This window comes from Portunus trituberculatus, chromosome 46, assembly GCF_017591435.1.
Source record: "Portunus trituberculatus isolate SZX2019 chromosome 46, ASM1759143v1, whole genome shotgun sequence".
Classification (NCBI taxonomy): domain Eukaryota; kingdom Metazoa; phylum Arthropoda; class Malacostraca; order Decapoda; family Portunidae; genus Portunus; species Portunus trituberculatus.
Window position 1 is genome coordinate 15,702,841 of NC_059300.1, and position 15,553 is coordinate 15,718,393.

At 41.0% G+C, this 15,553-nt stretch overlaps 1 protein-coding gene across 1 annotated transcript; it reads right to left on the reverse strand.

The window, feature by feature from the left end:
• Positions 1-324: 324 nt before the first annotated feature.
• On the reverse strand, positions 325-11,978 carry LOC123519727. Its single transcript, XM_045281232.1, has 6 exons — positions 11,824-11,978; positions 9,722-9,980; positions 8,056-8,123; positions 2,440-2,587; positions 1,341-1,420; positions 325-910 (listed from the first exon to the last, which is right to left on the reverse strand). Exons 1-6 carry the CDS (start codon positions 11,976-11,978, stop codon positions 676-678), a joined length of 945 nt encoding a protein of 314 aa, XP_045137167.1. The 3' UTR covers positions 325-675.
• Between the last annotated feature and the right edge of the window lie 3,575 nt (positions 11,979-15,553).

Consider the following 15,553-nt stretch of genomic DNA (forward strand, 5'->3'; position numbering starts at 1 on the left):
TATATACATATATATATGTAATTAAATGCCACTCTCATTCGAGAATTAATTCCATTCCACTTCTCTTATCATATGTAAGTTTTCATGCTTGAACCTAATATTTCTTGTTTTATCCTGAGTATTGATTCTAAGAGTTTTGTTAACGTCACTCCTGAACGTAAAGACTATGTGATTTCGTTAGCGGTTTCATCAGGTATTTCATAATAGTGTTTGAGTTATATTAGGTGGTGGTCCGTTTTGCCTTTATATTTACGTATATAGAAATTTGTTGAAGGAATTATATTTTTAATTCTTCAGAAGCCATAAGGAAATGTAACAACAGTCTTGCACAACGAGAAAGGACGGGGTTTTTATTAAAATGGTTTAGCAATATCTAACAACAATCGTTCATCATTTGTTAACAGAGTGCTTTGAGATAATGGCCATAACTTATTCAAAATCACGTGTACAGACGTGAGTGAGTAAAGAGATAATAGTCATAATATAAATAACCATGGCTGGCAAAACTCATCGTAGAAGCAATATTGATCGCTATTCTAAACTTATTTAATTTCTTTACTTCTAAGCTGCTCCTTTCAAAATCTAGTCTGAGAGTACAAAACTATTCAATCATTATTTAACTTTCAGCTTTCATACTGAACACCTGTCACGCTCTTGAGTCACGACACTCCCCGATCAATGAAAGGTGTAGATAATGCACACAGCCATGTAAACAGAAACCAGTGTAGGGATAACGAAAGCGAGAGGCCTGAGAGAGCTGCCCCTCAGGTACAAGATAGTATGAAGAATCCTGCCGCCCGTGAAGATCCTGAACAACACCTTTGCGAAGAACGGGCTGGGATTGGTGAAGAGGAAGAGGGACGCCAGCACAAGGAAGAATGGGATGTTCTCAATGTCGTTCTGGTGGGCTCTGAGATATTCGGAAGTATATATAAAAATCTGTAAAATGTCTGGTGGTCCATTTCAATTCCCATCTATTTAATTTCCCTCATGTATTTGCATTTACAGTCTGGCTGCTCTGGCTGCTTATCAAGTTCATTCTCTTTACTTAACACCATAAATTTTGTGAACTTGTTTCTGCCGATCTTTTAAATATATTTCTAGCATAATCTCTCTCTCTCTCTCTCTCTCTCTCTCTCTCTCTCTCTCTCTCTCTCTCTCTCTCTCTCTGTGGACATAATTGAAGAAAAAATCCATAAAGAATTACTACTTTCTCGTTAGATACGTCATAATCGATATAAATCTGAAACATATATATTATTTTCACTACTTATTATACATATATCTTATTTAAATTATTTTCATTGTAATTCAACATCAGAGCTAATTATCATGCTCACCTCCTCACGCGCTCCACGTCTGAGTCCGTCTTGGTGCTCTTGGCCCCAAACTTACTGGCGTCCTCGGGGTTGGCGAAGGCCTAGAAAAACAGAATAAGTTAAGGAAATCTATCTATTTTCTTTATATATATATATATATATATATATATATATATATATATATATATATATATATATATATATATATATATACAAGGGTCACTGGCCGAAGACTACAGAAACTTAAAAGAAAAAGGATCCGTTGAAGTGGAAACGATCGAGGTTGAATGGGAGGAGTCGACGTTCGTATTTTGCTATTGGTCTGCTGCTGTCCCTTCCACCCAAAACATTTTCAGACACCCATTGAAAATAAATAGATACGCCCGGGTTCCGCTCCTTATTTTTCGTCTCGTGTCCATGTTTCGGCGCCACCTACCATATATGTGACACTGAAATATTCTTAATACTTGGTATTAGAGTAGCTATTTATTTAGAATGATGTATAATTTTATATCATTGCTACTTTTGAAATGCATCTAATCACTGAAATTTTACTTCATTGTTTGTTTCTTGTCATGCAGCAAACATTAAAAAGCAACCTTTCAGTATAATTTCTCCTAAAAATATCTGGTATGTTTCTTTCATTACTGTAGATATTTGACACCAATACCATTAATAATAGGTCTGCGTAACCTATTTAAGAAATTATAATGTACTTTACGTAAGTGAAACCATCAGTTCCTTATTATTTTTCGTTTAGTATGGAAAAAGTAAGTAATAAATTCCCATTGCTGAACACGAGAGCGGCCAATGTTTTAGGTTTATCTGCTGATCGTAAGCTCCGTCCACTGGCTTCACTTTGTGTGGGAGCATAGGCGCTTGCCGTTTCTCTGTATTCAAACTCCTTGGCCATTCTCGAAAGGAAAAGTTAAAAAAGATTATCCAAAATTGGAGAGGTGTATTTAAACTATCCTGTTGAAATAATTTGTTTTTAAGTCATAAATAAAGTGGAAAAACAGAAGTAAGTATTATTATATAGAAGTAAATGACAAATTAAGAAAAAGACAATAATAATGTTCTAGCAAGAATATACACTTTAAAAGTGGGCATTGATACTTACCCCGCGGGTCATACGATAATATCCAGTCAGAGGTCCCATGAGGATCACCTTCAAACACAGCACGGCGGAATAGAAGAGGTAGGCAGCAAAGGCAGGATTCTCAAGGCTCAGCGTGTCAAAACCCATCTTCTCTGTTTTGTTGGACTCTCTATAAAGATGATGATGCTGATGATGATGATAATAATAATAATAACAGTAATAATAATAATAATAATAATTATTATTATTATTATTATTATTATTATTATTATTATTATAATAATAATAATAATAATAATAATAATAATAATAATGATAATAACAATAATAATAATAATAACAACAACAACAACAACAACAACAACAACAATAATGATAACAACAACAACAACAAAATAATAATAATAATAATAATAATAATAATAATAATAATAATAATACCAACAGCTATGAATTTTTCTATGAATTAGCTAAATGAGAAAATTAATGAGTATCAAAAAAGCAATTTGTTTGGCAGAACGTAAATGAATATTGTAAAACATAAAAATGATCATATAATATATTTTGTAATATGATTTATAATAAAAAGAAATTCATATCTTATTTTATGACCTAACTAGAATTATTAGAAATTTAAGTCAATTGTTACCTTAGATACAAGAATGTGGTTGTAGCGAGGATAATGTTATAATTTATAATATTATCCTCGCTAAAACTACACTCGTGTGTTATGTTTACAATGGGTAACAATTTTAGTTATATGTCATAAAGTGAGATATGAATTTCTTTTCTGTTATGAACCATATTACAAAATACAGTATATTATATGGTCGTTTTTATGTTTTTCAATACTCATTTACGTTCTTCAAAACGAACTGCTTTTTGGACAAGACAGCTTTTGCATGAAACTGTATTCTATGTGATGATATGATGCATTTATTGTAAGCGTGATGCTGTAAATTTTTAGCTAGGAAAAACTTATAATAGGCAAGGAATCATGAAAAAATACCCAAGTTCCTTCTTTCTCTTTGTGTGGAAGAGGGAATGGTTTGAGAAAATCATGGATAAAGCCCCCACTGTCACTGGAAAGAGCTTCACATACTTGTAAGACATACTGACTTGTTTGTAAGGACTCGAATTATATGTATATTTTCCGATGTGTATGTGAAAGAGGGGAGATAACAAAGGCAGGTAAAATATACATAATTTTTAACTTTTGTAATGTAAGAGATATGGAGACAATATAGCACTAGGTATTAAGAAATGGGGTTTAGCATCTGTTCTCTCTCTCTCTCTCTCTCTCTCTCTCTCTCTCTCTCTCTCTCTACACACACACACACACACACACACACACACACACACACACACACACACACACACACACTAGATAATAGCGTAACAGAAAAAAAAATGGCTGACCAATATGCATAACACAGACCCTAAAACAGGGGTCCTCAACCTGTTCGCGAACCCCCAAAAGATTTCCAGGGGTACTTAGATGGGTGATCCAATAATATCCTTTGCATATTGAGTTAGTGCCTCTCACTAAATATACATTTTATAAGATATCCAGGGGTACTTAAATGGTTTATCTAATTCACTGTGCCACTGCATATTGAGTTAGTGTTTGTCACGAAATTAGCATTCTGTTCTATATCAGATTACTGGAGATTCGGGTAGATGTTCTTGTATCTCAGGGAGCTCCTAATAATTAGGAAAAAAATTGAGAATTCCAGCCCTAAAATCTACCCAAGCCAGCTCTTGATGATTTGAGATTACATGAGGCAACCCCTGAAATCCTACTGTCAATTTAGTCATGAATTTCATAATACTGTAAAGTAGAATATTTCATGCAGGTAGGCCAGAAAGTAAGCTCTGGTGGTATATCAACTTACATTCGTTGTGACATATAATTATGTGCTTGGAGATGTGTCCTTGGAACACTGCTATAATAGTACGTACTGTACCTCCGCCGCGGACGAACACAGGCTAATGATAAAGGCAGCGGGTCGAATACTTTCAGCTTTATATCCTTTTATGTGCTGTAACAGAAAGTAACCATCCACCTTTTGTGCAGCATATGTTTCGTGCTGTAAGTGCATAGCCTAATTGGTTTTACCGTTTGATCAATTGATTCTTTGGTTATACTGTATGTGATTCGTTCAATGGACTTCACCGAAAAAAATATCGTACGTCCGGCAGTGAGATCACGCTTGTGGGGTTCAGGGAAGGTGTTTAATTGGGTTTAATTTTTAAGAGTTCCGCTACTATAGAGTTATCTTTACTTCTTAGTGAGTAGTCCTTGAATACAGGAAAAATATAGGCTACTAAATATCATTAATAGGCTGAGCTGCTATGTATATATAAAACAGTATTCGGGAAAGAAAACCTCGTCACGATGACTAGCTTACTTAAGACCGTGTACGTGCGTAGGGTCACCAAGGCCGAGCCTATTTTGCTTATCTACATTACGATAAATTGCATATTTCTTGAGTTAGTACAAGAATTCCTATTGCTTTTATTGATACTGTAATTACATTCAATGATGTCAGTCTATCTTTTTCCGTTATGGAAATGCTATATATGTGATAACTGTATAGCAATTTCAAGATGTTTGCACATGAAAGAATTTGTCACTGCAAATGATAACTTTTGAAGGAGCATAAGGATAGTGACAGGTTGAAGATTCAGTAAGTATTAATTACTCCAGAAGAGGCCAGTGAAAGTTCACAGATGAAGGCTGGATATAGCGCACGTGCTCGATCCCAAACACGAACAATGCAAGGACTTATGCCATTCAGGGTTTTAGGATGTATATAACAAGAACCGAAAGCAATGCTCTCTCTGGTCATGAGTATACCCGTAGCGCCTGGCGATCTCTGATTCTACACGTCTTTAAGGTAAGTATACTCGTAGGTTCTCCTATGATGTAAGTGACTAAGATCAAACTATGAAACGCGTGAGACATGATATTATATAACATGTAAAGGTTACGAAAAAATAATAATACATAGAAAATGAATTATCTAAGAAAATATAATGAATAGATTAATTAACTAATATGGAGTATAACGAACAATATCATCTATAAAAAAAAGAATTGATGAAACCATAAAAGATAGGATCAATTCGTGTGACACTAAAAAGCACATGTAATTCATAAAACCATATATAAGGTATAAGAAATATCACAGATAAAGGACAGAAGTGAACAGCAACACACATTAAAATCAATTCCATAAAACAAATTAAGTACATTATGCAAATTGATAAAAATTATTTTTAGTAATTTCAGTATGCAAATAATCTGGCAATACAATATACCAGTGGTTCCTAAACTTTTCCTGAGCGAGTCCACTCGTATCACCTGGTTCCAGAAAAACTCAATTCCAGCAAATATCAATTTATTCACAAGTAGAACACACAAATAAGCTAAACACAAGGAACAGAACTCAATTCAATGCGAGGGATGCATCTAGCTGTTTCTTCTCCACTAGCTGATCGATGCCATATTATCTTATGTAAGGCAATAATATTTTTTCAGTGAAATTAATTAATCTAATATAATAAAAAAAATCGCATATGATCCCGAAACTGCTCATTTACCGCCTGCAAGGCCTTTGCTTACCACTAGTGGTATATGTACGCGTATCACGTACAGGCTGGGAACCACTACAATAAACAGTACAACTATTTGATATACATGTCTCACCCGTTATACAGTAGTATTCATTATGTCTTATTTAATCTTTACATTCTTACGGTCAATTAAGCCTACAAAGTAGTTTGTATTATACGGAAATTTATTCTTAATTTAAGAAAAGAAAAAAAAAAAATCAACGTGCTCAACACGCAACAAATTGAAAATAGGTTATATATTAGTGAATGCAGCACATGAACAACACCAACACGGCAGCACCAGAATTTAGTAAGTATGCATCCACGCATATAGATAAACGAGAAAAGGAATTACGTAGAAGAGCGGCCTGAGAGCGCTGCCCTTCAGATAGAATAATGCTATGCAAATCCCTACAGAAAGTAAAGTTAGTACGGAACATCATGTTGGCAATGAAAGCGGAGGGGCTTGCGAGGAGGAACAGGAACGCCAGAACGATGAACACTGGGATATTCTCAACGTCATCCTGGTGAGCCCCGGAGGTCATAGGAAGTGTTATTTAGGCTTATGCGCTCTCTCTCTCTCTCTCTCTCTCTCTCTCTCTCTCTCTCTCTCTCTCTCTCTCTCTCTCTCTCTCCTATGCATCTTAATGGCACTAAACATTTCTTTAATAAATCTCATGATGGAACTGGGAGTGGGAGGAGGAATTTTTAATAATGTAATCAGAAAGCAGAACGCAAACTAAACTAACTAAACCAAACTAAACAAACTAAACCTTCATTATCATTAGCTGGAAGCTGACGTTAGTTAGGGCATTAATTAAAAGTTAAGTCTAATGTCGCTGTCGAATTTCCATCTTCATTAACTTCACTCACAAGAACTAGTCCATCTCTAATTTATTTTCTATTGATGTAGTTTCAACTCATTTCCTTGTAATTTCTTTCGGGTATGGATTCATTGATGAGCACTACCACCATTATCACCACCACCACCATCACTACTATCACTACCGCTACTACTATACTACTACTACTACTACTATTACTACTACTACTACTAGTATTACTACTACTACTACTATTACTACTACTTCTACTACTAGTACTACTACTACTATTGCTGCATTTACTGTTTTTTTTTTTTTTTTTTTTTTTTTACGGTAAGGCCTATAGCGCCTGTAGGCACACTTGAAGAGTGTATGGGAAGCGCTGTTCAGCTTCCGCCCATTAGTGGCGCAGGCAATTTTATTTATAGTGGTACCCATATTAGGGCCCATATCACCGCCCAAGCTCATCTTGAGTGTAACCACCTAAAACCTGGGTATCATGGTGATATGTAGGTAACTTTAAACCACTCGACAAATGGCAAAGTGTTTTAAGGCTGTACCTATTTAACCCTGGGCTGTACGTGGTGGGATTCGAACCTACGCGTAGACGTCTGCCCGATCCCACGCTCACCACCTTATCCACTATGCCACCGCCTCCCTAAAGTAGTAGTAATAGTAGAAGAAGAACAAGAACAAGAACAAGAACAAGAAGAAGAAGAAGAAAAAAAAGTAGTAGTAGTAGGGAGGCGGTGGCGTAGTGGATATGGTGAGCGTGGGATCGGGCAGACGTCCACGCGTAGGTTCGAATCCCACCACGTACAGCCTTAAACACTTTGCCATTTGTCGAGTGGTTTAAAGTTACCTACATGTCACCATGATACCCAGGTTCTAGGTGGTTACACCCAAGCTTCGGGGGTGATATGAGCCCTAATATGGGTACCACTATAAATAAAATTGCCTGCGCCACTAATGGGCGGAAGCTGAATAGCGCTTCCCATACACTCTTGAAGTGTGCCTACAGGCGCTATAGGCCTTACCGTAAAAAAAAAAAAAAACAACTACTACTACTGCTACTTTTACTGCTACAACAACAACAACAACTACTACTACTACTACTAATGCCTCTGCTGTTGTTTTTTGTTATGACCCCAATAATGCTGCTCAAGGTCAGACGTACAAGTATAGATATGCTCACCTCCTGACACGCTCCACCTCAGGATCAATTCTGCAGGCACTGCTGGGGGGACCGATAGCTCTTGCGTCCTTAGGGATAAGAAAAATCTGTCAGACAGAAAAATACAGCGATGAACTTTTATAGATCTCTCTCTCTCTCTCTCTCTCTCTCTCTCTCTCTCTCTCTCTCTGGTAACCTTGAGATAAGCTGCACAAGTCAACGCAGTCATTCTGATTCGTAACAACTTTTCCTTGCGACTCACTCCACTTAGCTCTCTCTCTCTCTCTCTCTCTCTCTCTCTCTCTCTCTCTCTCTCTCTCTCTCTCTATATATATATATATATATATATATATATATATATATATATATATATATATATATATATATATATTGTAAGCATAACCTTACTTACACCAGATTAGCCACCTAGGAAGACTTGTATCGATCTTCATCAATATACTGAGATATCAAGATAATCGCTTTAGAATTTAAAATGAAGAAAACATAAAAAAACGAGTTGAGATACTATTGTATAAATAATACGTGACTTTTGTGGTAGTGGACATTCTTCATTCTTTCTCTCAACCTAAACCTTCTAAACCTTGGTTTAACACAGCCTGTTCTCGTGCTATACATGATCGAGAGGTTACCCACAAAAGGGACTTGCGCCTTCCATCTCCTCAATCTCACGCACTCTATATTTCTGCCCGGAATCATGCCAAGTCTGTTCTTCAACTTGCCAAACTCTCCTTCATAAATGTAATGTCAAAATCTTTCAAACTCAGACTCCCCTCGAGACTTCTAGCATCTGGCCAAAAACATCTCCAATAACTTCACTTCTTCACCTTTCCCTTCTCTCACCCTGATGACATCACTGCCATTTCTTGTCTCTAAATAGCAATATATTAAGCGACACATGGTAGGATTAGAACCTAAGCTTGGACGTCTAGCTGCCTGATCGTCTCAGTACCGCCATAGGCGCTCGCGTATTATAAAACAATTTGGTTAATCTTTATATAAGGTCCGTGTCACGTACAAACACGAAACTCACATATGTAGAATAGGGGTGGGCACGATACGATTCCGGAATCGATTCCGTCGATTCCGCCGCAGACAGCAGGGTATCGATTCCACTGAATGGTATTGGGCTGCGTTCCGTTGGAAGTTAGCACGCTGCCCCCGCAACCCCAACGGAACGCAAGGGAACGCGCAAGCCATACGGGTATTGTTGACAAAGATGGCCGTCCAAGCTGCTCTCCTCCTCCTCGCTCAAGAGCTCGCAAAAGACCCTCTGTTGGACGCTGCAGAGCTCCTCTTAGCACGAGAGGAGGAAATATTGCTGAGGCAAGAGGAAGAGGGAGAAGAGAGGTTGCCAAGGCAAGGAGAAGAGGGAGATGATAGGCCGCCAAGTCCTGTGAGGGTCAAGGACTATGCAGAGATGATAGTGCCTCTTTACTCCGGGAAAGACTTATAGAACACTTTCGAATGCAAAGGGAAACTGTCCCTGCAGCCACAGGTGCTGGAGGGGCCTCTGCAGCAGCTACCATGGCGGTAGAGGCTGTCTCTTCTGCCTCAGAGGCTGTGTGAAGAAATGCGACACATATAACACCGTCTTTTATTGCTATAAATACTAATATTTTCGTCATATTGCCTTATTCCAGCATTCTACAAGGGATAACAGACTTACCACATTGTTTTTGATGTTCTGTGACGTCGCATAAGCTGTCAAAATAGCATTTACATCCCCCACACTGATAATATAGTGGTGAAGCGGCGGACGTCTGCGGTTTGTTGATAAACAATAGTTGCCAGACACCGCCAAGCATTCACCTCCGAGGAGCGCAAGGTCCCGCACGCTCCCGCAAGGCGAGCCGTATGCTGGTCCCCCCCGATTCGGGGGAAGTATGCCATACTGTACGCCATACGGTCCCCAACGGAACGCGGCCCTGGTTAGGTTATGATAGGTTAATGCCTTAGTGTGGGGGGGGTCCAGGGTAGGCGCAGCCCCCACGATTAGGTTACATTAGGTTAGGTTAGGTTAAGTTAGGTTAATGCCCTAGTGGGGCGTCCAGGGGGGGCTAGGTGACATTAGGTTAGGTTAGGTTAATGCCCTAGCCGGGGGGGGGGTTCCAGTTAGGTTACATTAGGTTATGCTTGTTTAGGTTAGGTTGGGAAAACTTGAAATGTTATGAAAATGTTCCGTAGAGATTTTGGATGCCCATATTACGTTTATTTTCCTCACCAAAACCCCCGATTCCCCACAGGCCCCAAAGCTTCTTTGGGGGGAGTGGGGGTATAAAGGGGAAGGGAGGGACAGACTTCTTATAAAGAATTACCAACACTTTTTTTACCCTTAACAGATTTACCTGTGACGTCTGTGACAAGATGTTTTTGAACAAGGTAGACGCAGACCTGTGCTACAAAAATCATTTGGACATGAGCATCCAGCCTCTGCTGCGTGTACCAGAGGGCCGTCAGAAAATATACTGTGCAGAAATTAAATGTGTAATGTTTTATTTGAGCCTTGCCTTCAATTATCCCATTCCCATAATAATATTTTTACATTACGGTGGAATGAGGCTGTCTCAGCTTGGCATGATCCTGCGACTAGAGTACAATAGTTTTTTTTTTTTTTTCCGGCGAGTGACGAGGGAGATTCGTCTGGCAGTGTTACTGTCGTTTTCAGTAGTGGCGTTCTTGTACTACATATATGGGCGAACGCATCGATTCTTTTATGTGGGCCGCCTCCAAAGCGTTAGGGCCCACTTCGTCCCTTTCTTTTTAGGGACGGATAACTAACAAACAACAATTCGATTCTGTTACGACTCAGAGTGGCCTGACTGGGTACCCACAAGGACTGAGGGCATCTGTCATTGATTAGGTTAAATCACTCTTAATAAAGAACAAAATATTAAGATAAAGAAATGAAGAGTGATCAGGCTTCACTGCAACAATTCTTAACGCAAGGGCCACTCAAGGGTGTAAGAGAACTAAAAAAAAAAAAAATAAATAAAATAATAATAATAAGGAAAGATTAAGAAAAGGAAATTAAATCCTTAACATAATTTATTACACAAAAATTAGCAAAGTTAACTTAACAACACTTAAAATTTAAATTAAGGCCCATGGATAGTTAAGAGTTAATCACATCCAAAAAAATAATATAATGGCAATCACAACAATACAGAACCACAAAAATATAATAAATCAGGAATAAATGTAAACTTAACTACTGGATACCGAAACTATTAAGTCACCCACTGGACGTCAACACATCTGCAGCTCAATACCACATACACAAAAGTAATGCCTCACTAACACCAAGAAATATAGTAATTAAGCTGCTCAGAGGTGAAAATTATTATATGAGACCACAAAATAAGTAAACAAAGACAACACCATAATTAGAGATAATAAGTAAATAATTACACCACACACTTGCCCTCCCCTCTGGCTGGTACACACAATAGCAGGCAAGTCACCACAAATATTATGATTGCTAGGTATTATAACCAAAATAACACCCAAATACACTCTTGGCAACAAAATGGCAGGCTGGCGTCCCTCACGCCAACACAAAGAGAACTCCACAAAATATGTATATAGGGTTCAACCGTTTGCCTTCCGCAAAGTGTTACTGAAGAGCATATGGCTCTTCGAATAGCCCTTGGGACATTTGTTTCTTCACCTATCTCTTCTCTTCATGCAGAAAGTGATCTCCTTCTACTCAGCTATACCTGTCACATGAAGATGTGCAATGCAGTCTAAAGAATCTCCACCTGCACAAACATCCACCCACTCACTCCAATACTCACATAAGTTTTTGGAACTCCCGGTTCAACGTCGCTTGGGAAAGCAGTTCTTCTCCACACCTCTTCACTCCCACTCCCTGCTCTCCCCAGTTCTATTTTGCCAGTCTCTTCCACCCAACCATGGGTTGACATTTCTGCATCAATCTTCCTGGACCTAGTCAACTTTCATAAAGGCATAGACCCGCCTCACCTTGATGAACAGTTGTACCTGGCCAAACAAGAGGAATGCTTTGCAACCTATACTCCCAATTTCACTGATGGCTCTCACTGTGCCCCCCCCCCCCAGATGGGAACCGCCTTGTCGTGGTGGGGGGGCTTGCGTGCCCCTGTGACCTGGCGAGCTAGGCTAGAGGGGGCTTAGTCCCCTGCTCTGCCCTTTCGAGGGGGAGAGGGCTACCCATGCTAGTACGGTCGCCAGTGAGGGGCCAGACTAAATGGTTCCTACGTAGGCTGCCAGTGGACCAGCGGAGCCACCCGCTGGAGGGATCGCCCAATAGGGGCTGTCCTGTGCTGGATGGTTGGGTGTCCAGGCTGGGATGCTTTGGGAGGGGGGTCTCAGCTCTGTCGTGGACAAACATTCGTATCATGTGGGGCCTTTTTAAAACGACTGGTCCGCATGGGGACGAGGTACCCGTCCACGGCAGCCAGCGCTTCCTCCCATTGTAGTCCCAGTAGGTGGTTTCCCTTGCCCCTGGAGCCAATTTTTTGTGTAGCTGTTTTTATGGGAAAACACAAAAACATTCAGGTTCTCGTGAGGTGGCTGACCTGGCCCACGAGACGTCATCTTCAGGTCTGAGTAAGGAGGAGGATTCCCTCCACAAGGGCCTCCACAGCAGTCTCCTGTTCTGGAAGTTCTTTTGAGGGATGCATTTCTGCTGCATATGATTCTCTTGTAATGGTAAATGTTAATCCATCATTTTCCTATCATGCCTTGCACTCACTTCTCAAGGCGTATGGTACGGTTGTTCGCATTCGACTGGTTTATGATAAGGACTTTCCTTCTAACCGCTGCTATGTAACGTTTATGTCATGTGATGAAGCTCGTTTAGCTTATGAACATGTAGCATCTCTGCCCTCGCCGGCCATGGCTTTAAAACTGAATTTCTCCAGTCACGTAATATTTCAGACAGTGACATGGATTACATCCCAAATGTTTTTGAAAACTATTTAGAGAATTCAGTTCCAGCAGTCCGCCAGATCCCACCTCCACGTTGGTTTGTGGCGTACTATAGAAATGGGCGTGGAATTTCATCCATGCCTCCCGGTACCTGTCCAAAGAAATCGGCACGATTCCTGAGGGGAATCTGAAAAAGTATGGGAAGGGGGTGCTTGTGCGAGCAAAAGATCTTACGCAAGCTAGGATGTTGCAACATCTCCCATGCCCTTCTGACAGCATGTTTGAGACTGTTAAGGCTCATCCCACCTTTAACTATAGCAAAGGTTGTGTTTATAGCCAAGACCTCTATGAATTCCCAGAAGAGGAAATACTAGCAATGTGCCCTAGCTCAGTACAAAAGGTGACTAAGATGAGGAACTCCTCCAACATGGTCCTTCTCACTTTTTGGGTCCACCCTTCCTGACCGTGTTAATATCGGTCCTATCAACCTTAGGGTGAGGCACTTTGTTTCTCGCCCTCTTCAGTGCTTCTCATGCTATGGGTACGGTCACGGGAAAAGCTCGTGTAAGGAAGCTTCCCGATGTGGTAATTGCTCTGCACTCGACTCGCATTCAGAGGAGCATTGCAATGGTGCAGCTTATTGTTTTCATTGTCGTGATGCTCACCAGGTACGTTCCAGGCAATGCCCCAGGTATCGCCTGGAGCAGGACATTCTACAGCTTGCCAATAGTCAGTTTATCAGCCTCGGTAGCGCCCGCCGTGAACTCCTGTACCGCCAGAAGGATGGTACTGGTGCGACATCCTATGCTTCATTGGCCGCTCGCTCTTCGGCTGAGTCTGCCGGTCCGAAGACAACTCCTCCTGCTACCTCTCGCTCTGTTGGGGCGGGTGGTACTGTTTATCTGGCTAACAGGTTTGCCATTTTGGCTGATGACTCGGTTGAGTCATCTCTTAGAAGTGACGAGAAAATACGGACTTGAACAAAGTTACCCATGTAGTAGATGTCCATTTGCCACCTGTATCTCCTAAGCCTTTCAAGGGTCTAACTAAGCGGCACCGCGGCTCTGCGGAGTCGTTAGATTTAGCTCAGCATAAGCAGTCTAAGTTTTCTCCCGGTGCTTATAATCGTGAGTCCTCCAGGGACCGCTCTGCTAGGGTAGCTCCAGTAGTTTCTGTCCAGCCTTCTGTGACGCCCTCCGTCTCAGATCGGGCTTCTTATGATGAGGACGGTCTGAGCATGGAGACGTCCGATGATATTGTCATAGCCGTCCCTCGTGGACCAACTGTATCGGAAAGTGCAGTCCTGCCTGATCCTCGTCCTCCGAGGACCAGTAAAAGTGATGATAGTTCGCATCACCCACCGATAAGCCGAAAGGCTGAGGTCCAACGACCCGGCACACCTCAATTCCCGGTGTCTTCTCGTCGTTTGATTATTTCTAGTCAGGTCAGTCACGGGCAGCCTCAAAAGGCTCGCTCGTCCACTGCACCCAAATAGTCGTCTTCAAGCTTCTACAATGGAACTGTAGAGGCCTTCGCGCCTCGTGGGGGGAACTCCGAGCTTTGCTGTCGGAGTTCTCTCCAGCCTGTGTAGCTCTACAAGAGACTATGATAGGTGATAGTACTTATTCTAGTCCTCCTGGCTATCGTGGTTTTTAACACTCCTTTCCTGACCAGGGCCACCACGGTGGCACAGCTATTCTAGTCCGTCAGGATATACCTGTTATCCCGGTACAACTTAACTCTCCCTTCAGGTGGTTGCTGTTAAGGTCTTTATGGGACGACTGTACACCATCTGCAGTTTATATCTCCTCCTCGGCTTCCTGTCTCCAGGGGTGAGCTTGACGGCCTGGTGCGTCAGCTGACTCCGCCTTTTCTTTGTTGGGAGATTTTAACGGCCGTCACCCATTGTGGGATGAAGGTGCTAGTAATCCTCGTGGGGTTTTAATCGGTTCTTTTATTGAGGATGAGGGATTGGAGATTTTAAATTCTGGGGATGTTACACATTTCCACACTCCTACTGGGACTTTTACAGCTATCGATCTTTCTCTTTGTACATCTAATTCTTTCCTTGATTTTAATTGGCGAGTCCTACCGGATTTACACGGTAGTGACCACTTTCCGATTTTATTGCAATCTGTGAAATCTGAGCCACAGTCCCGGCCACCACGCTGGGTTTTAGACAAGGCAGATTGGCGTCGATTCACAGACCTTAGCTCTTTTATTCGTCCGCTGGCTGACTTTTCTACTTGTGCTGAGGCTGTTGATTATTTTACTGATTTTTTATTTCTTTAGCCCTTCAGACAATCCCTAGGACGTCAGGTCGCTTTACTAAGCGTCCCGTTCCTTGGTGGAACGCAGCATGCACTGCAGCGGTTAAAGAGAAACGGTCAGCTTTCTCTCGTCTCCGGCGACATCGTGGGGACCCACAGTGCCTGGAAGCTTTTCGGCGATGCCGAGCTCGGGCCCGCCGCATTTTGAAAGAGGCACAAAGAGCCTCGTGGAAAGCCTATATCTCTTCCATAAACGTCCGCACCCTCTTACGGATGTCTTCAACAAAGTCCGCCGAATTGCTGGGAAGTATTCTGCTGCT

Coding starts and splice junctions, on each gene's coding strand:
- LOC123519727 (XM_045281232.1), bottom strand. CDS start 11,978: ATGTCAACCCATGGTTGGGTGGAAGAGACTGGCAAAATAGAACTGGGG. Junction 8,124..9,721: donor AGAACATCAAAAACAATGTG/GTAAGTCTGTTA, acceptor CTTATCCCTAAG/GACGCAAGAGCTATCGGTCC. Junction 911..1,340: donor GACGTGGAGCGCGTGAGGAG/GTGAGCATGATA, acceptor CGAATATCTCAG/AGCCCACCAGAACGACATTG.